This window comes from Mytilus galloprovincialis, chromosome 8, assembly GCF_965363235.1.
Source record: "Mytilus galloprovincialis chromosome 8, xbMytGall1.hap1.1, whole genome shotgun sequence".
Taxonomy (NCBI): Eukaryota; Metazoa; Mollusca; class Bivalvia; order Mytilida; family Mytilidae; genus Mytilus; species Mytilus galloprovincialis.
In genome coordinates this window covers 2,019,017-2,045,585 of record NC_134845.1, presented here as the reverse complement: position 1 = coordinate 2,045,585, position 26,569 = coordinate 2,019,017, and the positions used below count along the sequence as shown (strand labels likewise).

The window sequence follows — 26,569 nt, the reverse complement described above, 5'->3', positions numbered from 1 at the left end:
CTCTTTCATTTCATTATTATAAATTGGTATTTCATCGGGGATTGTTTCAAAAGTATTTTGAGAAATTTTAGTATCAGGATTTTCAGGCAAATTTGAAAAGTGTCGCCGATTTCTACGAATTTCGCCACTGTCAGTTTCAATTATATAAGATCGCGGTTCATTAGATTCCGCTTTGATAATTCCCTGTTTCTTTTGACCTTTTACCCAAACGCGATCGTTTGTTTCTACCTTAGAATATGGTCGCGCTCGGTGTCAACAGTCATAGTATTGTTTTTGTTTAAATTTACATTCATCTTTTTTTTCAACAACTCACGAGTGTTAGGTAGTTTTGGAACAAGAGTTTTCGGAGCGAGTGGAAGCAACGTTTTTACTTTTTCGTGTTTTTCTATGGCGTTGTCAGTGAGTTTGAATGTCCCTTTGATATCTTTTGCCTCTCTTTAACGATAGTTTGGTCAATTTTGATCAAATAGCTCTTTTTAAACATTCCAGGCTTTCAAATGATTGAGTGTGAGCTTTCCTAATGAAGGTAATCCAGGAAAGCACTTCAGATGCTCAAAATTTATAATATAAAAAGAAGATGTGGTATGATTGCCAATGAGACAACTATCCACAAAAGACCAAAATGACACAAACATTAACAACTATAGGTCACAGTACGGCCTTCAACAATGAGCAAAGCCCATACCGCATAGTCAGCTATAAAAGGCCCGATAAGACAATGTAAAACAATTCAGACGAGAAAACTAACGGCCTTATTTATGTAAAAAAATGAACGAAAAACAAATATGTAACACATAAACAAACGACAACCACTGAATTACAAAATGTTATTTTCATTTTCAGCTTAGCTTAATTTACATGAAATCCAGGAAAATAAAATGATTGAAGATTATGAGGTTCAATTCTAATGTTATTTCCTAACTGTATTGACACCTCATTTTTTGTCCCATATTGAATATCCTACTTTTAACTTCTAATTAACTCATTTTCTGAAAATAAACTGTTAATAAAATAATAAGATTATTCCAGAAACAAAGGTTTTTCTAACCTCAGGCATAAATAGCCTTAGTCAGAGTTTGAACAACATTTTGAAATTTTTTATGCTCTACGTCATAGTCATTGATATGACCTTCTAACTGAACGTTACAGATCTAGATGAGTCTGTAGTAGACTAAACAAATGTCTGGCATGATAATTTCTTATAAATTTAATGAAATTTTCTTTATGAAATAGACCATATAATCAAAAGTATTTTCTAACTTCAGAAAAAGAGAGAATAGTGAAAATGGAAACTGAGCAGGAAGAGGTTATTCCAAGGAATATTAGAGGTATATTATAAGTTCATGTATTTTTACTTTTATAACAAAAATATAAACTGCACCCTTACAATCTCTGGACATGCTTTGCAGCTTTGTATGTTTAAATTTTGGTCAGTCCAAAGGCTTTCACCTTTATGATAATTTTTCAGTCGTGGAAATAAGGTGATAATTGTCCTGCTTAAAGCAATTATAAGACACACGTCGTATGACATTACAGGGACAGCTAAATACACAAGTTAATCAACATTAAAATGTGTTATCATGGTAGAGGGTATACAATCCATATCTTATTTCTTGTTGAATTTGACCTGTGTCAGGTTGGAATTGTGCTTCACTTTTCTTTCTCTTGTTTTTCTTTGGTGGTGGAGGTATATAAATACAAATATTCTGACACCCTATTGGTCCAACATCCAATTAGTCCAACACCCAAATAATCCGACAAAGATTTTATAGTTTCGTAATAAAATTAAATAACGTCGCATAATTGATGTTGACGTGATATATGATCTTCTTTTTCTTCTTATTATATTAACGAAACAATAATATCACACTATTTATCTGGTATCTTAGAAGCCAAACGAATCTAACACACATTTAATACAATCAAAAACATTCCAACATATTGGTTAACAAATACAAGGTGTGGTCTATGGGATAACATCACTCCACTCAAAAGTAAAATTTGAGGACCAATCCTCAGAAGTACAGTCCCCATGTAAATGTAAATGTTCAGATTGACAAACTACTGTCTGAAACGGTCCAAACTGATACAGTAGTATTGTATCATGAAAAGAAACTAGTTTAATCCAAACGTTTTAGTTTTTTCCATCTACACTGAAATGACTAATATAGAAAATGAAAATCTCAAATTGCTTATTTATAGTAATGACAAATAGGTGACGTAGTAAAAAGCTTAGTTATAATATCGATAGTTGAATTGTACAATAGATTATAATTGGTTTCAAATGTATATTATATTATATAGCATTTGACCTTTAACAAAAGGTAATGTGACATATGACCTTGAAAAATGACAACCGGAAGTGACCTTCAGAAAACCGGAAGTGACCTTCAGAAAACCGGAAGTAGCTATTTTTGCACTTTTTACATGGAAATAGTACTCGGAATCCATGTATTTTGTAATTGAAATACATTAACTTGTCAAAAAAGACTAGAAGATACTTTCCATCAACTGGAAGTGGCCAATTATCTCCTGGTTTACAAGCAAAAGTATAAAAAACTATAGTTTTTGAATGAGTGTGAAAGAAGCTATCATATGAGAGCGGAAGTAACATTTACTTCAATAGAAGAAGCATATTGTATCCCTTTTTTCACAAAAAAGTATATAGAAACTCTTTATAAATTTACCCTGCGCAACCAAATTTTCTTTGTAGGAGTTATCTCCCCGAACACTGTTGTGCCCGAATCTCCTCCGTAACCGTTCCACCCTGCTTAGACGAACCATGTCCTTTGTAATAGTTATCTCCCTATTCACTGTTTATCATATGTGTGCATCTCCATCGTAACAATTATCTCCTGGTTTACAGGCTAAAGTATATAGAAACTATATATTTCAGAAATCAGTGTTAAAAAACCTATCAAATGAGACCGGAAGTGACATTTACTTCACTGGAAGTAGCTTATTATCTTCCTTATTTCACTCAAAAGTATATCGAAACCATTTATTCATCTCATTAGTACGAAGAAACTAGCTTCTTTTTAAAATGTCTTTGATGTGAAAAGACCTTCAATTGTTCTCTAAACAATTGGTTTTTAATTATTAGGTCTTTCAACTTTTCGTAGAAAGACCTTTTGTTTTTCTTTTTATTATTTTTTTTCCCTCTGAGATGCTTTTTTGTCTTACAACATATCGAATAGATTTTTGGCCAATGATGTTGTACAGTAATGAGGGTTTTTAAACTCACCCTGTGTGACCGAACACTTATTCTTATAGGAGTTATCTCCCCGAATCCCCTTTTTCTTGTTATTGCTATATCTCTAAAATCGTAAAAGATTTTAGCAAACTGTTTTCACCAAATTGTTTGTCTACTCTTAAGACTGATTTGGTTAGTTTTGACTTGAGTGATCAGAAGACATATTATGGGAGTTATTTCCCTTTGAAAATTTACGATAGGCGATTTGTTGCATAAATTCATACATTATAAGTCGCAGAGGCCTACAGTCTTTTGATATGAAGTCCTTGGTCCATTTGAAGGAAATTGAGGTCAAGGTCAAAGGTCAAGGTCATGTAATAAATTTTGAATTTTGCTTGTTATCGTTATTCCAAAGACAATGTGACAGTAAATGATATGATGTCTTAGCCAAATAACTGTTTATAAAAAGGCGCAACTTCAACCTATTTGAGTCGAAGAGTTTTGGTTAACTCTTATAGGAGTTTTCTCCCCTTTTGTATTTGAAATCAGTATTTTTCCACAACCATACAAGTGATTGACCTGGGATCTTTTGATTTGAGATCACTGACCTATGACCTTGACATTGAGGTCAAGGTCAAAGGTCAATTTGACGTTCAAGATTTTTACCGTTGCTAAAAATTCTTTCTTGCTCATTATAAAACAGTTAAGTCTTCTGTATACACCTTTTAATCTTATTTTTTTATATCACTTTGAGGTACCAAATTACATCAACAAGGAGTGACATTTTCTATCATAGTTTTTTAAATTTCATACTTATTATCGAGGTGGAAAGACCTTCAATTGTTCTTTGAAGAATTGTTTTTTAATTATCATTATTATTATTATTTTCTTCCGCCTAATTTTGTTCTCGCATAAACTTTTTGTTATCCCAAGATGTCACTAAGATATTTTTATATAGTATCATACAGTTTATGCGCTTTTTTTGATTTTTACCCATTCTAAGCCAAACAATTTTCTCTGTCGGAGTTATCTCCACGAACACTGTTTTCCTTGTGACTGCATCTACTCAGTAACCGTAAAAGAAAGCGACATTTATTTTATAAAATTGTTCGTTATATCCTTTGCATGATTTGTCCAATTTTGACCGAAGCAAAATGAACGCTCCATATGTTATTTCCCCTTATGCATTTGATATAAGGGACATGCATTTCTATCTTGTAAACCATAAGTGATGGAGACCTAGAATCTTTTGATTTGAGGTCCTTGGTCCAAAAAAAATGAAAAATAGGTCAAGGTCAAAGGTCAAGGTCATATTATAAATTTTGAATTTGGCTTATTTTTACTCATTTCCAAAAAACAAGATATCAGCAAATTATTTTTAATAAATTGTTAGTTGCGACATGTCATAACACGTTAATTTTTATTGCAAGGGTACGTTAAACGTAAAAGGGAGTTTTCTCCCCTCTTGTATTTGAAAATACGCGTATGGTGATATAACTCATTAACCAAATATAATCAAAACCTATAGTCTTTTAATTTGAGGTACTTGGTTTATGACCTTGAAATTTATCCCTAAGTCATAGCTTTATTTAACGTTCTAGATATTGACCTTTGCTTTTACCTCATATGTATACATGATAAAGCCATAAGACCTTTTGCAATAGGTTTCAAACCATTTAACCTTGTAAATAGAATAACCGGAAGTGACCTTTTGTAAACCGGAAGTATCTCTTTTTGGTACTTTATTAGTATAAAAGTATTTAGAACCAGATATTTTTGGAATCAGTGTCAAGTTGATATTCAGATAGTATCGGAAGTTACATTTTTCAAACCGGAAGTAACAAATTATCTCCCTTATTTAAAATATATTGTATAGAAACCATATATTTTTGGAATCAGCATACAATTAGCTATCATCTGACCATTGAAATGACATTTTAAACCTAATTTTACTACTTTCATATTAAAATTCATGGTTTTTGGTGGAAAGACCTTCAATTGTTCTCTGAACAATTAGTTTTTAATTATTATTATTATTTTTTTTTCTTCCTTCAAATTATGTTATCGCATAAAAGTTTTGTTTCGCAATATGTCGCTAAGATATTTCTTATATAGTATCATTCAGTTTATGCGCTTTTTATTTTCACACATACTAAGCCGAACCATGTCCTTTGTAATAGTTATCTCCCTATTCACTGTTTATCATATGTGTGCATCTCCTTCGTAACAATTATCTCCTGGTTTACAGGCTAAAGTATATAGAAACTATATATTTCAGAAATCAGTGTTAAAAAACCTATCAAATGAGACCGGAAGTGACATTTACTTCACTGGAAGTAGCTTATTATCTTCCTTATTTCACTCAAAAGTATATCGAAACCATTTATTCATCTCATCAGTACGAAGAAACAAGCTTCTTTTTAAAATGTCTTTGATGTGAAAAGACCTTCAATTGTTCTCTAAACAATTGGTTTTTAATTATTAGGTCTTTCAACTTTTCGTAGAAAGACCTTTTGTTTTTTTCTTTTGATTATTTTTTTTCCCTCTGAGATGCTTTTTTGTCTTACAACATATCGAATAGATTTTTGGCCAATGATGTTGTACAGTAATGAGGGTTTCAAAACTCACCCTGTGTGACCGAACACTTATTCTTATAGGAGTTATCTCCCCGCATCCCCTTTTTCTTGTTATTGCTATATCTCTAAAATCGTAAAAGATTTTAGCAAACTGTTTTCACCAAATTGTTTGTCTACTCTTAAGACTGATTTGGTTAGTTTTGACTTGAGTGATCAGAAGACATATTATGGGAGTTATTTCCCTTTGAAAATTTACGATAGGCGATTTGTTGCATAAATTCATACATTATAAGTCGCAGAGGCCTACAGTCTTTTGATATGAAGTCCTTGGTCCATTTGAAGGAAATTGAGGTCAAGGTCAAAGATCAAGGTCATGTAATAAATTTTGAATTTTGCTTGTTATCGTTATTCCAAAGACAATGTGACAGTAAATGATATGATGTCTTAGTCAAATAACTGTTTATAAAAAGGCGCAACTTCAACCTATTTGAGTCGAAGAGTTTTGGTTAACTCTTATAGGAGTTTTCTCCCCTTTTGTATTTGAAATCAGTATTTTTCCACAACCATACAAGTGATTGACCTGGGATCTTTTGATTTGAGATCACTGACCTATGACCTTGACATTGAGGTCAAGGTCAAAGGTCAACTTGACGTTCAAGATTTTTACCTTTGCTAAAAATTCTTTCTTGCTCATTATAAAACAGTTAAGTCTTCTGTATACACCTTTTAATCTTATTTTTTTATATCACTTTGAGGTACCAAATTACATCAACAAGGAGTGACATTTTTTTTTTTTTTTTAAATTTCATACTTATTATCGAGGTGGAAAGACCTTCAATTGTTCTGTGAAGAATTGTTTTTTAATTATCATTATTATTATTATTTTCTTCCGCCTAATTTTGTTCTCGCATAAACTTTTTGTTTTCGCAAGATGTCGCTAAGATATTTCTTATATAGTTTCATACAGTTTATGCGCTTTTTTTGATTTTTTACCCATTCTAAGCCAAACAATTTTCTCTGTCGGAGTTATCTCCACGAACACTGTTGACCATTGAAATGACATTTTAAACCTACTTTTACTACTTTCATATTAAAATTCATGGTTTTTGGTGGAAAAACCTTCAATTGTTCTCTGAACAATTAGTTTTTAATTATTATTATTATTTTTTTTTCTTCCTTCAAATTATGTTATCGCATAAAAGTTTTATTTCGCAATATGTCGCTAAGATGTTTCTTATATAGTATCATTCAGTTTATGCGCTTTTTATTTTCACACATACTAAAACGAACAATTTTCTTTGTAAGAGTTATCTCCCTATTCACTGTTTATCATGTGATAGCATCTCCTTCGTAACAAAAAAAGAAAGCGACAAAATCCTTTTTTTAAATTGTTCGTTACATCCTCAGGAATTTTTGGCCTATTTGGATCGAAGCGATTCTATGATATTTTATAGGAGTTATCTACCTTTACGATATAAATTTGTCTGACTTTTTTTTAACTCATAAGGATATTTTTATTTGAGGCTATTAGGTCTGAACTTAGAAAATGAGGTCAAGGTCTAGGTCAAGTTCTCAATTTTGACTTTTGCTCATTTTTGCATCTTCTCAAACACTTTTAAAGATATATATAAAAGTACGAGTGCAAAATGTTTGCTTTATAATAATGAAGATATGTTACATTTGATCTGATACAATGTTTTGGCATCTTATAGGTGTTAGTGCCCCTGAAATGTCTAATTATAAGGTTAATTGACAATAACTTGAAATTGGTTCATTATAAAGCCAATTGACCTATAACAAAAGGTTGGGTGACATATGGCCTTGAAAAATGAGAACTGGAAGTGACCTTAAGAAAATCGGAAGTAGCCTTGTTTGCACTTTTTATCTGATATAAGTACTCAATATCCATATATTTTGAAATTTTGATACATTTTCTTATCACTTAAGGTAGATCGGGTGTCTAAATCATAATCCATATATTTTTTTTAATAATTTGCCAAAATGTAGTTTATATCATGCTTTTAAAAAAAAATTAATATAAAGAATGGGTCACAGGGCTTATTTTCACGCTACACTGTGTTCAAAATTGACAGAATTTGTATAAATTAAGCATGGAAAACCAATTTTCTGCAATAAAACGTAAACTACACCATTGAATTTTGAGATAACATACGAGAAGATAGCTTTAATAGTATGCTTTCAGTTAAGAAAAAGAAAAAAATGGGGTCACTGTACCCGTTTTCTTGCTACATTATAAAATAGGTAAATTCCTAACACATTCTATTGTAAAAGTACCTAAATCTGAATTATCTTGCCCTTAAGTTGCATCCCCTTATGTGGCAAAGTTGGAAAAATTTAATCAAACAAAAGTTTTCTGTTTATTGTAAAAAACAACCATAAATATTATAAAACATGTCATTTTCTATATTGAAGTGAAAGTTCTTACAAATGGATTACCTATACTCTAAAATTTTGCACATTCTATTAAAGATCTAGACCTTGCTTTCTGGTATTTACAAATCCAAGATTGGGGAAGACACCCTAACTACCTTAAGACAAGAACTGACTTTTGATCAACCGGAAGTGGCCAATTATCTCCTGGTTTACAAACAAAAGTATAAAAAACTATGTATTTTCGGAATCAGTGTGAAAAAGCTATAATATGAAACCGGAATAACATTAATTTCACCGGAAGTGGCAAATTGTCTTCCTTAGTTCACTGAAAAGTTTATGGAAAACAATCATTTATGCTCTTCAACTTCGTACTTTATTTGACCTTTTTTTAACTTTTTTGCATTCGAGCGTCACTGATGAGTCTTTTGTAGACGAAACGCGCGTCTGGCGTATATACAAAATTGGGTCCTGGTATCTATGATGAGTTTATTTATTATCCCATCAGTACGAAGAAACTAATGATTGGATGCCATTTTTAACTTTGAGTAAACAGGAAATAGCTTCTTTTCAACAGTTTTTTCAAATTGTTGTGGAAAGACCTGCAATTGTTCTCTGAACAATTGGTTCTTAATTATTATTTTTTTTTATTTTTTTCCGCCTAATTTTTTTCTTGCAATAAATATTTGTTTCGCAATATGTCGCTTAGATATTTCTTATATTGAATCTTATAGTTTATGCGCATTTAAATTTCACCCTGCTAAGACAAACACTTTTCTTTGTAAGAGTTATCTCCCTATTTACTGTTTATCAAATGTGTGCATCTTCTTCGTAACAAAAAACGATATTCACAAAATTCTTTTACAAATTGTTCGTTACATCTTCAGAAATTTTTGGCTCAATCGAATCGAAGCAATTCGATGAAATTTTATAGGAGTTATCTTCCTTTACAAAATAAATTTGTCAGTATTTGTTTTCAACTCATTAACCATTAACCGTATAACCCTGGAATATTTTTATTTGAGGCTTCTAGGTCCTAGCTTAACAAATGAGGTCAAGGTCAAAGGTCAAGGTCTAGTTCTCATTTGACTTTGCTTGTTTTTGCATTTCCTCCGACACTTTGAAAGATACATATAAAATAACAAGTGGAAAATGTTTGCTTTATTGTAATGAAGATATGTTACATTGGTCTTATACTATCTAATGGCATCTTATAGGAGTTAGTGGCCCTGAAATATCTAATAATAAGGTTATTTGATTATAACTTCAACTTGATTCATTATAACGCCATATGACGAAAGACTAGAAATGACTTTCGATAAACCGGAAGTGACCAATTATCTCCCGCTCTACACACAAAAGTATACAGAAACTATATATATTTGGAATCATTGTGAAAGAAGCTATCATATGAGACTTGAAGCGACATTTACTTCGACGGAAGTGACATTTACTTCACCGTAAGTAGCTAAGTATCTCCCTTATTTCACTCAAAAATATACACATGGAAAAAAGTATTGCAACACCTTGATTTTTAAAAACTTGAAAAAATCAGCCTCTTTTTATGGATAAAATATAATAGAATGTGTGTATAATAATATTGAAACATAGTTTATGATAACATTGGCATTGAAACGAACAAAAAATGTTTAAAAAAAAAATGATTTTAGAACCACAATTTTAATAACAAAATGAAGTGTTTTTTGTACAAAAAAATGCATTTTACAACTTTTACTGTAGTCGAACTTTACAATGTCAGACATTTCAAAATTAATCTTCATATTACTGTTCACATTATGGTTGATCGTTATACGCCAAAGACTTAGTACTTTGTGTGCAGGCTCCATTCAAACGGATAACCGCATCTTAACGTCTTCTGCTTCCTGCCATAAATCGACTAATTTGTTGCTAATGTAGCAGCAACCATTTCGGATGTTTATTTCATGATGTGTTTGAACTGGGGTGTCCTTTCGCGCACTTTCCGCCCAATAGTGTGCCATATATGCTCGATATGGTTCAAAGCCAGGCTATGATCGGGCCAAGGAAGTTGAACCAAATTCCATTTGAACATTGGATCTACCTCCACGATGCTAATTTCCAACTTTGGCGAGCTATGCACTACATTGGAAACGGAAAACTGTGTGTCTGTTCGTCAGCAAAGGTCTCCGAAATGGTCTTATCGCACAACAACCAGTAGCGATGAGTTGATCTCGAACAGTTCTTGTTAAAAGGCTCCTGTATGGCCACCACTCTCTTTTAAGGATTGTCTTGTATGCAATGGGTTTCCTTCTGACCAACCTTCATTATGCTTCATTTTCTCTAGCAAATGGTATAGGGGGTCTTTATTATCTCGGAAGGTCTTTAACAGCGTTTATTTCCTGATTTTTATTCTCAAAACGACTTATAACGGAATGGTGATGACCAACAATACGTGCAGTTGTTACAGCGACATCCCTGCTTCTCTTATGCTGATAATCTACCATCTTGCTGCAGTTAAGAGTTGTCAAAGACCCATTACAAGGTGTTAATCAAATAACTTTAAAAACTTTGTTATTTAAAGTGTTGAAAACAATGAGGATAAAAACATCTGTTTTGCTGTTTACGGGTGCAGTAGCTGCATGTGCAGATAAAAACTTATCGAGTAGATATTTATTGATTAAACTCAGGTGATACTTAAATAATGTTAAACTAGTTCTATTTTATCAAATTATACCACAAAAAAATAAAGAGTGTTTTTTTAATTTCAATTTCAATTTGGTGTTGCAATACTTTTTTCCATGTGTATATATAGAAACCATTTATTTATCCTATCAGTATAAGGATACTTATGTTTGGATGCCAATTTCAACATTGAGTAAACCGGAACTAGATTCTTTTCAATAACTTTGATGTGGAAAGACCTTCAATTGTTCTCTGAACAATTGATTTTTAATTATTATAATTATTATCATTTTCTTCCACTAAATTTTGTTCTCGCGTAAAATGTTTGTTTGGCAATATGTCGCTAAGATATTTCTTATATAGTATCATACAGTTTATGCGCTTTTTATTTTCACCCATTCTAAACCGAACAATTTTCTTTGTAAGAGTTATCTCCCCGAACACTGTTTACCTTGTGACTGCATCTCCTCCGTAACCCCAAAAGAAAGCGACAAATTTATTTGTTATATCCTTCGCATGATTTGTCCTATTTTTACCGAAGCGATATTAACACTCCATATGAGAGTTATTTCCTCTTATGCAAGTGATAGTTATATGCATTTCTATCTTGTAAACTATAAGTGATAGAGACCTTGGATCTTTTGATTTGATGTTCTAGTTCCAAAAATAAGAAAAATAGGTCAAGGTCAGAGGTCAAGGTCATATTTTAAATTTTATTTTGGCTTGTTTTCAGTTCTTTTCAAAAACCGTTTAAGATATTGACAACATATTTTTACTAAATTGTAAGTTGCGACATGTCGTAACACATGAATTTTGGTTGAAAGTGTACGCTAACATTAAATTGGAGTTTTCTCCGCTCTTATATTAAAAATTAGGCATATAACTCATTAACCACATATAATTAAGACCTATAGTCTTTTGATTTGAAGCCCTTGGTTTATGACCTTGAAATTGAACTCAAGGTCATAGGTAAAATTGACGTTCTAGATTTTGACCTTTGCTTTTACCTCATATGTATAGGTGATAAAGCGATGGGACTTTTTGCATTACGTTTCAAGACACTTACCATGGAAAAGCCAACCGGAAGTGACCTTCTGTAAAGCGGAAGTACCTATTTTTTGTACTTATTCAATGTAAAAGTATATTGAACAATATATTTTTGGAATCAGTATCAAGTAAACTATCAAATAAAACCGGAAGTGACATATTTCAAACCGGAAGTAACAATTTATCTCCCTTATTTAGAAAAAATGTATAGAAACCATATATTTTTGGAATCAGTGTACAATAAGCTATCATTTGACGCTGGATATGATATTTCAAACTAAATTTTCATAGTTCAATATCAAAATTGATCTTATTGGTGGAAAGACCTTAATTGTTCTCTGAACAATTGGTTTTTAATTGTATCTATCTTTAGTCCTGAGACTGAAATTTTTCGAAATAAAAATTGTTCTCCTTTAAAGAATCTTCACTTCTATCAAGGGTAAGAAACGTGTCATCTGCATACTGACTAATGAGTGGCTCATTCCCATTTATATACACCCTTTTATTTTTGTATTCTCTTATAGCTGTAAAGCAAATAATTCCAACCCAATGATAAACAAATAGGGAGACAGTGGTTCATCTTGGCAACAGCATCTTTCGGGTTGAAAAATTGGGACATATTACCATCATTAATGACATAGCTCTTTTAAAAGCATCTGCATAAAGCACTTCAAATCATTTACAAATTGATGGACCAAAATTAAAACTAGTCAAAGCCTGCTTTAAAAAAAACTCATTTTATAGAATCAAAATTTACTAATAATAACGATCCTTCTATATCATTTTTTTTCTAGATAGTGCATTAAATCATATAGACGTCTAGTGTTCTCTCCTATAAATCTCCCTTTCACAAAGCACTTTTGTGTGCACGTGTTACTAATAAAAGCAAACAGTACCTGTTGAGCTCTACCAACAAGAACTGCAAATGCTATTTTCATATATGTAAAATTGAGAATGGAAATGTGGAATGTGTCAAAGAGACAACAATCCGACCATATAGCAGACAACAGCCGAAGGCCACCAATGGGTCTTCAATGCAGCTAGAAACTCCCATACCCGGAGGAGTCCTTCAGCTGGCCCCTAAACAAATATGTATACTAGTTAAGTGATAATGGACGTCATACTAAACTCCGAATTATACACAAGACACTAACATTAAAAATCATACAAGACTAACAAAGGCCAGATATTCCTTACTTGGGACAGTCGCAAAAATGAGGCGGGGTTAAACATGTTTTTTTGAGATCTCAACCCAAATATTTGTTTTGAAATATGTTCACAACATTGTTAAAACTTTCAACATAAAATGTGCCTTTTGCAAGAATGTAATCTTGAGGATATTTATAAGTAGTTGAACTTTTTATAGCAGACTGTTACATTTTTCTGAACTTTTCCATTTGTAATTAAAATCTAGATTGCTCATAGTTTGAATCAACCTTGCACCTTGATGAATGATGACAATTTACATTGTTATCACAATAATGTTCGACAATTTTATTCAAAATTTTCTTAAGTTTTAGAGAATTTTGCTCACAGTTACGGACGGCCCAGTTAATGTGTGTTGCTATGGGTTCAACTTTATCTCCCAGATGTACACTCCAACTTGTACCCTCTGAACGTTTTATAGTACCTTTTGAAATCTTGGTGACAGCTTTTTTTACAGCCTTGAAAGCATGCCATAAGTCATTCTGATTGACAGTAAATTGAGTGTCCTCACAACTTTATTTACAAATTTCTATAATGTGCATGAATTTTAATGGACACATTTTTATTCTTCAAATTTTCATAAATTATTTGTGTTCCCAGTCTTTCATGTGTTTTATAACAATACGGATCTGTACTTGAAGTGAATATACTGCGTCAAAAGGATTAACACAGCTAGTTGTGGAGTATTTGTGTATGGGTAATATGGTTCAAAAATTTATAAATGTATTTAGTTTCGTACTTCCCGTGTGTGATGTGGTATATGGTGGTGTACTAGTTGCGTACCATATGTGCAATTTCGTAGGAATATTTAGTGGTTGATATACTTTCCAAGTATCCTTGTTTGAATTGCAGAAAAAAGAAGATTTGTTTATACAATCATTGCATAAATACGTTTTGATGATGAGCTGAATGAAACTGACGCAGCATAATGAACATTGAACAGTAGAACTAATGATAGTTTGTTTACTAGTGAATAAAAGTTTTCTCTTTTCAAAGGTTTATTGCTTGTTTATAATTAGCTGGTTCTTTCAGACATATGTTTTTGTTGATGTTTTGTGAATAAAATCTCTCATACATATAAGTTAAATTAAACTTTACACTGTCTTCTATTTCTATATTGTCAACTGAGAACATATGATTTAGTGTTGTATCATAATATCTCTCTTTGATTGCTTAATATACTACTCTTATCAACACACATACAAAATATGGAAGATAAGTCATTTTCATTTGCAATATCATCATTCAAACACATATAATCTAATATAATATCGCATTCTTTTTGTTTTTGTACATAATGAGTAAAAGCAATGAAAAAACATAAAATGAAAACACTATTTATGTTTACCATAATATTAACTGGACACATACAATCTTTAATTGCAAAATGCTCTTTTTTGTTTGTTTGTTTTTTACACTATAAATAAAAACACAGAAAAAAAGAAAATACATACAAATGTTCATGAAAATAGCTAGATAATCATACTATTTAATGTATATACAGTGTATGTACATTAGTTGAGATTGCTGATAGTTAGGGTCCCTTTGGTTTCTGAATATTTGATGTGCGTTCATGAATTTGGTCGTTTGGTGTTGTTGCTAACATTGTCGTTTCCTTGAAAATGAAAGAATAATGTAGGTTGAGTGGGATTCTCCTCGTTGTCTTTATTCAGTTGTTGACTGTTTTTTTTTTTGCCAGACTTTTTTCTAGCTTTAGCTTTTGCTTTTGCTTTTCTAATTTCATTGTTATGTTTAGCTGCTGAATTGCCGTGGTGTTCAGGATCGTTCATATCATGAGCCGCATCACTTTTATTTGAAGCATTATAGCTGAAACTTGCGCTTGTGACATTGATATTTTGTAAAAAAGACGGAGACTGATTAGTGGTTCCCATATTTGTAGTGTTTGTTTGTTTATGTTCAGTTATATTATCATCTTCACTTGCTGAATCTTCTGATTCTGGTTCATGTGTGCCATCATTGTTGACATTGACTGGCTGGTCTTGGACGTTGTCACTTGTGGTTTCAAAATTGAGACACTCAGCTTTCTTATGTCCGGGATTATTACATAATGTACAAACCCATTAATTTGGACATTCTCTGAGCATGTGCCCAGTTTGCAGACATTTGTTACATGTGAGCTTAGAGGAATCAGTTCTTTGCTCTTTGTGTAACAAAACAGCCATATATGTACCGATTTTTAGGGTTCTAGGCAAGACTTTTTCCATAGGTTCACAGTATGATATCCTGTCACCTGTTTGGCAATTGGTGAGTAAACCGTCAACTCCGAGTCGCTCTCTGTCTAATGTGTGGACTATTCCTCCTAGGTTTTCTACTGCCCTCAAAATCTGACCATCCTAACACGCCAGTCGTAAGGTTTGTCGTGATCGTATACCTTTGAATTAGGATTGCGTGTATAAATTTTCAAAATCCGTTTCCTTACTACCAGTACCTCTGTTATTAAAGTGTCTCTGTCAGGTTCAGAGTCGGGATAAATGCGCCACATCCCTTTTATCCTTTTCAAACCTTTTAGGTGACTAGAATTAACAACATGATTGATAGCTTTGTAAAGTTCAACATGGTTTAGAAACTGATCTTTGTTTGGTTTAACGTCACCAAACAGATCTTTCTCTAGCAGGAAAAGGGGTTAACAACACCTAGAATCTCATCTGGATTCATAGGGTTTTCAACCAGATTATCGGCCATCAGACCATTTGTCACTGCGTTTTTGTATGACTCAGGTAAGTTTTTAATAGGGCTGACATTAGCACTGTTGATTTTCGAACTTACCATCATCAATATGTTTTTTGTCTGTAAATTTGCAAAAAAAATTAAAACTAGCTAGCTTTAATTCAACTATCTACCTAGTAGGCAACTATTCAGTATAATTCTTATACTCTATATCACGTCTTTGATACTCCGATTTGACTTGGATTTGTAGGAGCCAAAAAAAATCAATCCGTGGAATACCTTCGGTACCTTACGTCCTTTTTTCCCAGTCTTTCATGTCGTTGGGCAACTTTATCCTGTGACTTTCTAACATGTTCACAGTCCATCACTTTGTGAGGTTTTTTTTTCTCCCAATGATACAACATTGGGAGTATCTTTCGCATTTCTCCTCCAACCGTGTCTAGCATCTGTCATGATGTTGATGCCATCTAGGTCCTCATATGAAGAAAGGAGTAGGTTCAGTAAGACACCTTTTTGGCCCCAGAATATAGCAGTTTTAAAAAATTGTGAAAATGTAATCTTTTAGATATTTACTGGAAAGTAAAATGCTTCTGCTACATAAATATGGGCTGTTTTTGACAATAAAATGTACATATATCGGGTAATAGCTAAATTACTGAAATCTTCACAATTTTAGCATTTTAGTTAAATTTTAGACGGTTTCCGTCTGAAATGAAAGTGGCCGCATTCGTGTTCATTCATAATACTGAAATGAAAGTTGTATTTGGTGATAATACATAACATATATAAAGGTTGAGAATGAACACGGATGCGGCCACTTTCATTTTTGCCAAAAATCATCTGAAAAGTGACTACATTATCTTCGAAGTCATATACATATTTTGTTTGTGTGCATTCTACATAATCCTAAAAATGAGTGATAAGAAAGTTACTATGGAATTAAGCGATCTTCAATTAGAAACTATAAACATTTATTTTGGGCATACTGATTGGGAAATTAAAATTCTTCATGACTCTGCTGTTAATAATGAAAAAGCCTGGAATGCACAAAATCAACAGATGACCACAGAACAGAGTACTCAAACAGACAATGATGAAAAAGAATTAGACGATGATCAGCCTGGATTTGTGATACAGCAAGACCTATTCCAAGAAAAATGCAGATATTTCTTTTGTAAGCCATGCATTACGTAATGGATGAATAAAAAAGACATATCTGGTGACCCCAATAAAGAAACTCAAGTTTGAGAAAGGAACACTACAAAAGATTTTGGACTATGCTTCTCCATTGTGGTGCGTGGAATGATGAAATATATATGGTTATGAAAGCAGATGCCATTACCAGGGACCACAGAACCAAAAGATTTGAGTGGCACAAGAGAGACATTGGGCCAAAATGTGTTGTGACACTTGTGCGTTGTTGGTTTCCTAATCCTGGTGGGTTTCCGTATATGAGACACATGTGGGAATAATTTTCTTTATTTTCCTGCAAGATTTTTATTAATTTAAATGTAAGTCCTTTGTTCTGTATATACCACAATTTTGGAGGGAAAATTATTGTAACCGCATAACATTGAATATTATGACTGTAGTTGCATATTTATTTGGTTCTTTGAATTATGAAAGAAATATAAAATGGATATAAGGATTACATTGGAATGGAATAATTTTAACACAACAGGTAAGGTGTTTGTTGATACTTTGCATAGAAGCATGGCTGCATGGCAACATTTACTTCCAGTGTAAACAAGAACAATGCTTCATGATTTGTTTTAGGAATATAACAAAATAAAATTAGTTAATAATTTTTATTTAAGCTGCAACAGATTATATAGTTCATTTCTAGGTTCTGTGACAATTTTTGATCTAAAAATCACTCTTTGAACAAGGTAATTCTAAAAAATATGTCCTGAAATTTGAAGTTACCACTATTTCATTCATTGGCTGCTATTTTTATTCTTTCCCTGGCCTTTAAGGTACATGTACCCACGGCATATGCATGCAAATTTGATCGCTCAGTAAGATCTCTGAATGCTTATAATACAACCTTGCCAATGCCAAAAGTGTTTTCTTTTGACACTGGCTTATGATACTTGCTTTGAAAGTGTATTACTATATGAAAGTGTGTCATGAATTGTCAAAACCTTTATGTGACCTTGACCTTTGACCTAAGGTTCTGTATCTATTGTGTTGGGACATTTTCTTCGTTTGACTTTTCATATTTAGTATATATTGGTTCACCACCTCAAAATGCATTCCATGGAGAATGACCTCTGTCCTTGACTGGTTCTATCAAAGGTCAAACAATCATTTAAAGAACACTAAAACAATGTATTTTCATGTAATCTTGATTGATTTTGCTATCGCTTATTTGTTATTGTTTTGCAATTAAGTATATATTTTAGGGGGGTATTTTCAAATAAGATTTAATAAAAACAAGTAGATGTGGTATAATGGGCTATAAGACAACTATCTATCAAAGAACAAACATGTAAATTATTACAGGTCACCATTCAGCCTTAAACCATGAATAAAACCGATACTGTTTAGTAACGTATAAAAGGCACGATGAAAAAATGTAAAATAACTTACAACAAGGATTTAATCCACTATTTTATGTCTGTTTTAAATAATAATGCATACTTCATATAAATAGTCAGATTTTAATTTTAAATTAGCTACACTTTTATATTTTTCAGATAAGATAAAAAAACAAATAGAAGACTGGGAAAAGAAAGATAAGATGTTTGTGCCTACACGAGCCAGTGATTATGTCATGGAATGTTTACAGGACAAAGGTTGTGTGATTTTAACTGCCCCATCAGGAGTTGGGAAATCTTTTATCAGTAGACATACAGCTCTTATTTTACAGAAGGAAGGGTACAATATAATACCGGTGGAATTACCATCAGACATTAAAACTTATTATCAGCCTGGTAAACAGACAGTCTTCATTGTAGATAATATTTGTGGAAATTTCACTGTTAACCAACTACAGGTTGAGAACTGGAAACAATTGTTACCTGTGATTTACACAATTATTGCAGACAAATGTAAGATTATTGTATCTTGTAGGTTACAAGTCTATAAAGATGATAAGTTTGATATAGAATTCCCTTTAAAATTCTGTGAATGTAATTTAGTATCAGATAAGTTATGTCTTACATCCGTAGAAAAGAATATTATAGCAAAAACCTATATTGGTACAAGCGTGGACGATATGGATGATTTATCACAAAATAGTGAATTCTTTCCACTTTTATGCTCTTTATATCACGGAGGAAAAAATGGAGATGTTAAAGAATTTTTCAAAAATCCGTTTAATGTCTTTCAAAATAAACTAGACAACTTAAGTAGGCACGGTGATGGAGGAAACTATGAAATATGCAGTCTAGCTTTATGTGTTCTATCTAATAATCACCTAAAAGAAAAATGGTTCCAGGGTAAAGTGACAGATGAACAACAACATATCATAAAAGACATATGTGATGCTTTTGAAATCAACAGAAGTACATCAAAGACAAAATTAAAGAAAGCCCTTGATACCCTAGATGGTACTTTTATATGTGAACAGAATGGTATGTATAGAACTGTACATGATAAATTGTTTGACTTCCTTGCTCATTATTTTGGTCAGAAAATGATAGAATGTTTGATAGATCATGGTGATTACGGTTTAGTACATGAACGTTTTATTTGGCAGAAATCACAAGCTGACAAGAACAGTTACACATACTTCGTTATTGAAATACCAGATGATTATTTGGAATCATATTTTAAAAGGTTTATAAAGGAATGGTCAGCAGGAAATGTAAGAATTATATTCATTAACACCAATATGACAGTATTATTATTTAGACAACAGTTATTACGGCACTTAAAACAACTGGACAAATCACAGCAAGTAACATTGGTCAATACCAAGGATACAGTGTTACCAACAGAGCACATTGAATCAGGTACTACTTCACTGATAATGACTTGTCAAAATGGTTATACTGGTATGGTTCAGTGGATGTTACATAATGATGTGGATGTGGATCAGTGTAGAGGTGATGGGGTTAATGGACTGTACATGGCAAGTCAGAAAGGACATACTGATATAGTAAAGTTACTGTTAGAGAAGAGCCCTAATGTTGATTTATGTGACAAGAAATTTGGCTTCAGTCCTCTGTACATGGCAAGTAAGAGCGGATATACTGATATAGTAAAGTTACTGTTAGAGAAGAGCCCTAATGTTGATTTATGTGAAAATGCATATGGCTTGAGTCCTCTGTACATGGCAAGTCAGAGCGGATATACTGATATAGTAAAGTTACTTTTAGAGAAGAACCCAAATGTTGATCTATGTAATAAAATTGGTTGCAGTCCTCTGTTCATAGCAAGTTTGACTGGACATACTGATATAGTAAAGTTACTGTTAGAAATGAATCCTAATGTTGATTTATGTGAAAATGCATATGGCTTGAGTCCTCTGTACATGGCAAGTAAGAGAGGACATACTAATATAGTAAAGTTACTGTTAGAGAAGAACCCAAATGTTGATCTATGTGACAAGGATGGTTTTAGTGCTCTGCATTGGGCAATTCTGAAGGATTATACCAATATAGTAAAGTTACTGTTAGAGAAGAGTCCTAATGTTGATCTATGTGACAGATATGGCTACAGTACTCTGCACAGAGCCTGTCAGCAGCCAAAACATACTAATATAGTAAAGTTACTGTTAGAAAAGAACCCAAATGTTGATCTATATACCAATAACGGCTTGACTACTCTGTACATGGCAAGTGAGGAAGGATATACTGATATAGTAAAGTTACTGTTAGAGAAGAGCCCAAATATCGATCTATGTAACAGTGATGGATGTAGTCCACTGTACATAGCTAGTCAAAAAGGACATACTGATATAGTAAAGTTACTGTTAGAGAAGAGCCCAAATATCGATCTATGTAACAATGATGGATGTAGTGCCCTGTACATAGTAAGTCAAAAAGGACATACTGATATAGTTAAGTTACTGTTAGAGAAGTGTCCTAATGTTGATCTATGTAACAATGATGGATGTAGTCCCCTGTACATAGCTAGTCAGAAAGGACATACTGATATAGTTAAGTTACTGTTAGAGAAGAGCCCAAATATCGATCTATGTAACAATGATGGATGTAGTCCACTGTACATAGCTAGTCAAAAAGGACATACTGATATAGTAAAGTTACTGTTAGAGAAGTGTCCTTATGTTGATCTATGTGACAAAGATGGCTGGAGTCCTTTGTTCGTGGCAAGTCAGCAACAACACACTGATATAGTAAAGTTACTGTTACAGAAGAGTCCTAATGTTGATCTATGTAACAAGGATGGCTGGAGTCCTTTGTTCGTGGCAAGTCAGCAACGACACACTGATATAGTAAAGTTACTGTTAGAGAAGTGTCCTAATGTTGATCTATGTAACAATGATGGATGTAGTCCCCTGTACATAGCTAGTCAGAAAGGACATACTGATATAGTTAAGTTACTGTTAGAGAAGAGCCCAAATATCGATCTATGTAACAATGATGGATGTAGTCCACTGTACATAGCTAGTCAAAAAGGACATACTGATATAGTAAAGTTACTGTTAGAGAAGTGTCCTAATGTTGATCTATGTGACAAAGATGGCTGGAGTCCTTTGTTCGTGGCAAGTCAGCAACGACACACTGATATAGTAAAGTTACTGTTACAGAAGAGTCCTGATGTTGATCTATGTAACAAGGATGGCTGGAGTCCTTTGTTCGTGGCAAGTCAGCAACGACACACTGATATAGTAAAGTTACTGTTAGAGAAAAATCCAAATGTTGATATATGTGAACAGGGTTATGGCTTGACACCACTGATATTGTCATGTATCAGTAACAACACCAGTGTACTCCAGCTATTGATAAATCATAAAGCAAACATTAATGCCCAGACAATTGATGGTAGTAATTCCTTATATTTCAGTGCACTGAATGGACACATAGAGATAACAAAGATACTGTTAGAGAACTATGCGGACTGTAATATGTGTATCTATAGTAAACAATATATAACAGATACATTTACTAACCATGAACAGAAAACATTAGACAAAGGAAAACAAATTGTACTTGATAGCCTGGTAGAGAATACATCATCACATGTAACAGATTATGTCAGTAAGAAGTCAGTGGATTATGCCTTTGATGTAGTAGCTGGTTCTTCGCCATTACACATAGCCTGTTTTATGGGTAGGACAGATGTAGTATGTTGTCTTCTGGACCACAATGCCAACATCAACATGCAGAAAGAAGATGGCACCACACCACTATTTTATGCATGCGAAGTAGGACATGAGGATATTGTACGTTTATTGTTAGATAAAGGAGCAGTTACAGAAGTATGTAGACTTGATGGAAAATCCCCTTTAGACATTGCAACAGATAATGGACATACATCTATAGTAGTGACTGTAACAGAACATATGAAGAAGGAGGAAACTCTTGTTCTATAGTCATGATAGTCTACCATAGACTACCATTGTATGACATAGTTAAACTGTATATAAGTATGGACTACCATTGTATGACATAGTTATACTGTACTTGTATATAAGTATGGACTACCATTGTATGACATAGTTAAACTGTATATAAGTATGAACTTTTATTGCATGACATAGTTACACTGTTTACAAGTATGGACTACCATTGTATGACATAGTTACACTGTTTACAAGTATGGACTACCATTGTATGACATAGTTATACTGTACTTGTATATAAGTATGGACTACCATTGTATGACATAGTTAAACTGTATATAAGTATGAACTTCTATTGCATGACATAGTTACACTGTTTACAAGTATGAACTACCATTGTATGACATAGTTATACTGTACTTGTATATAAGTATGGACTACCATTGTATGACATAGTTAAACTGTATATAAGTATGAACTTCTATTGCATGACATAGTTACACTGTTTACAAGTATGGACTACCATTGTATGACATAGTTACACTGTTTACAAGTATGGACTACCATTGTATGACATAGTTATACTGTACTTGTATATAAGTATGGACTACCATTGTATGACATAGTTATACTGACTTGTATATAAGTATGGACTACCATTGTATGACATAGTTAAACTGTATATAAGTATGAACTTCTATTGCATGACAAAGTTACACTGTATATAAGTATGGACTACCATTGCATGACATAGTTACACTGTTTACAAGTATGAACTACCATTGTATGACATAGTTATACTGTACTAGTATATCAGTATGAACTACCATTGCATGACATAGTTACACTATATACAAGTATGAACTACCATTGTATGCCATAGTTATACTGCTCTAGTGTATAACTATGAACTATCATTGTATGACATAGTTACACTGTATATAAGTATAGACTATCATTGTACGACATAGTTATACTGTACTATTATATAAGTATGAACTACCATTGTATGACATAGTTACACTGTATATACAAGTATGAACTACCATTGTATGACATAGTTATACTGTACCAGTATATAATTATGAACTACCATTGTATGACATTGTTACACTGTTTATAAGTATGGACTACCATTGTATGACATAGGTAAACTGTTTATAAGTATGAACTACCATTGTATGACATTGTTACACTGTTTATAAGTATGGATTACCATTGTATGACATAGGTACACTGTTTATAAGTATGGAGTACCATTTACATGTTATTGATTTATCTCGTCATACTCATGTAGATTCAGTATACAGACTATAATGCAGATAGCCTGTCATAAAGAAAGTATCAATTCTGTTAGAAAAGTTAAACCCTAAATACAAACAGATATGAAGTATGGCTCAGTTTTAAATAGCGACCAAAAATAAGTTGAGACTTGCAACTAAGCTTCAAAGCACCAGAGTTCTAAGAAGATGTTGATAGATAAAACTGATATGACAGAATCTTATGTAAAGATTCGTTGAATTTCTTAAATCGAAGGATCAAAGACTTATATTTATGATAACTAAATAAAGACAAACATTACTTATCTTTATGTCTACTTTGATCTGTATTCCCTGTGTTTAAATATTTTGTAAATTTTATATTTCTTGTATCGCTTATGTCTTACACTCACAGAATAGGAGTAGTATTTAAAACACTTATTACATTGATATGAAATAAGCATACATTCTATGGAAACTCCAATATTTTAATCAAGTCTTAAGATACAGGTAAAATATGACAGTTTTATTTGTTTTGTGAGGGTCTCGATGGGAGGTCATTTAAAATAACGCCTATTCTGTAAAATTCTCATAAAACGATTTTACTGTTACATCTGTAATTACATTGTACATGATTTCTTTATGTTTGTATATCGTTTAAATCTGTAATCAGTCTTGAAATACTTAATTGGTTTAATAACCAAAGTAACTTTTTTTAATTTTTTTTTTTTTATACTTTTACAGACTGTTATTCGCAATACTTCTCCATATGTATTATCACATAATTGTTTATAGCTTTATTATGTTTTTGTTTTATCATTGAGCAGTTTTATCAAGTGGGTGTTATTATACTGAAGACAGTTTGTTATTTGTATTATGGAACTGTTTTACCAAGCTGGTGTTATTTTACTGAAGACAATTTGTTATTTTTTTTTTTTATCAAAGAACAGTTTTACCATGCTGGTGTTATTTTACTGAAGAGTTTGTTATTTTTTATTTTTTATTTGAAGAAATTTTTTTTTTAAAATGGCATCTATTTCATAATACCAGTTTTAACTTGGCAGCTTCAACTATTTGATATAAACATCCATGTGAGAACAATTTTCAAATTGGAAACTTTTAACATTTCTTTGTCATGCCTCTAGGTATCTGTAGGAAATACATTTTTACATGACAGCGTCTACTGTTTTGGAGAAATCCCCCGTGGAAAGTTAGCCTTAAAAAAATAGCGTCCTCTGTTTTGGAAAAATTCCCTGTAGGAAGTTAGCTTTCAAATAACAGCTTCCGCTGTTTTGGAGAAATCCCCTGTAGGATGTTAGCTTTCAAATAACAGCTTCCACAGCTTTGGAGAAATCCCCTGTAGGATGTTAGCTTTCAAATAACAGCTTCCACAGCTTTGGAGAAATCCCCTGTAGGATGTTAGCTTTCAAATAACAGCTTCCAATGTTTTGGAGAAATCCCCTGTAGGATGTTAGCTTTCAAATAACAGCTTCCACTGTTTGGGGGAAATTCTCTGTAGAAAGTTAGCTTTCAAATAACAGCTTCCACTGTTTTAAAGAAATCCCCTGTTAGCTTTCAAATAACAGCTTCCACTCTTTTTGTGAAATCCCCTTTTAGGGAGATAGCTTTTAAATAACAGCTTCTACTCCTTTGGAGAAAATCCCTGTACGAAGTTAGCTTTCAAATAACAGCTTCCACTTTTTTTTGACAAATCCGCTGTAGGAAGTTAGCTTTCAAATAACAGCTTCTCCTGTTTGGAAGAAATATCTTGTAGGAATTTAGCTTTCAAATAACAGCTTTTACTGTTTGAGGGTATTCCTTACCTCAACAAAATTAATATTCACTGATTTAATGTTTCTTTAACTTCATTTACAAAAAGGATATACAATGCTTGAGTGTTTACTGTCAACAAAAATTGTAACTAATTTAGAATTAATTTTTTTTAACAATTGCATATATTTTTAAGGATCTGTAATATAGCAAAGCCTTCAATTCCAATATTTTCCAAGACTTTAATCCATAAATTAATCATTTGGCTAAACCTGTCAGATTCTGGTACCCTCTTATCTTAGTATTTATACTGATAGTCAAGAGGTGTCATACGACCAATGAATGCTGAAGTCTATAGTGAAAGTCTTCGTAAATAACCACAAAATCAATCTTCAAATATTGTGATAAAAGGACTCTGAAGGTTTGATGGATTTATATAGATTTGTAATTAAGTAAAAATACATACTGATATTTTATTACCATTTTGTAATTTTGTAATACTAGTTTGAAATTTATATTGTTTACATCATAATAGAGAAATACATGTATTATATATTGTTTACCATATAGAAATACAAAATGTAGATGTATTATGTTGATGCAATCAGAGACATAAACAATAATCATAATAAAATGAGTTATCATTATTATTTATGTTTCATTTAATTTGAAATGTGATAAAATATAAAACTAGGGAGATGTGGTATGATCGTCAATAATGACTTAGATGTACGCATTTATAATTCAGTGTACCAGTTTCCTCATGAAGGTCAATCCAGAAAAGAGCCTCGGACGCATAAAATTATTTAACTAGTTGTTTTCATTTTTGTTTATTAATGAGCAAATCCCATGACTTGACAAAATGTGGAAAATCCCATACAAGAAACCCAACGGCCTGATTTATGTAAAAAAACTAACAATAAAAAGAAAACAAAAATTACAGAAAGACAGTAACCAATTGCAAGAGGAACGACTTACTGAAACATATGTTTGCCTTGAGGTGGTTAATCAGTGTTGTTAAAACTCCTACTCAGTGTGTCGCTAATACAAAGCAGGGTTCACATTTGATATCACTTTATCATGTTATCGGCCTGGTATTCATGTAATATTTGCCACTGGATGCTGACAGTCATTGTAATCATGAATACATACATGGCGTATATAGTCAGTCTATTCCATTATATAATCAATGATCATTACTGACTTAATTGGAGGTTGATAGTTATTTTGTTTTTTACATTGTACAGGCTTTTTATAGTTAAATTAGATGTCATTAAAATTATCATCCAAACAAAATTTGCAT

General features: G+C 32.3%; 1 protein-coding gene across 1 annotated transcript in view; it reads left to right on the top strand.

Annotated features, from left to right (window-relative positions):
• The window catches only part of LOC143084848 (uncharacterized), a 30,620-nt gene extending 4,704 nt beyond the window's left edge, over window positions 1-25,916 (top strand). The window contains exons 3-4 of the mRNA XM_076260902.1: window positions 1,266-1,328; window positions 18,462-25,916. Of these exons, the coding sequence (XP_076117017.1) occupies window positions 1,286-1,328; window positions 18,462-22,267 (3,849 nt within the window). The 5' untranslated portion in view covers window positions 1,266-1,285 and the 3' untranslated portion in view covers window positions 22,268-25,916. The remainder of the gene's footprint in view (window positions 1-1,265; window positions 1,329-18,461) is intronic.
• Window positions 25,917-26,569: the final 653 nt, after the last annotated feature.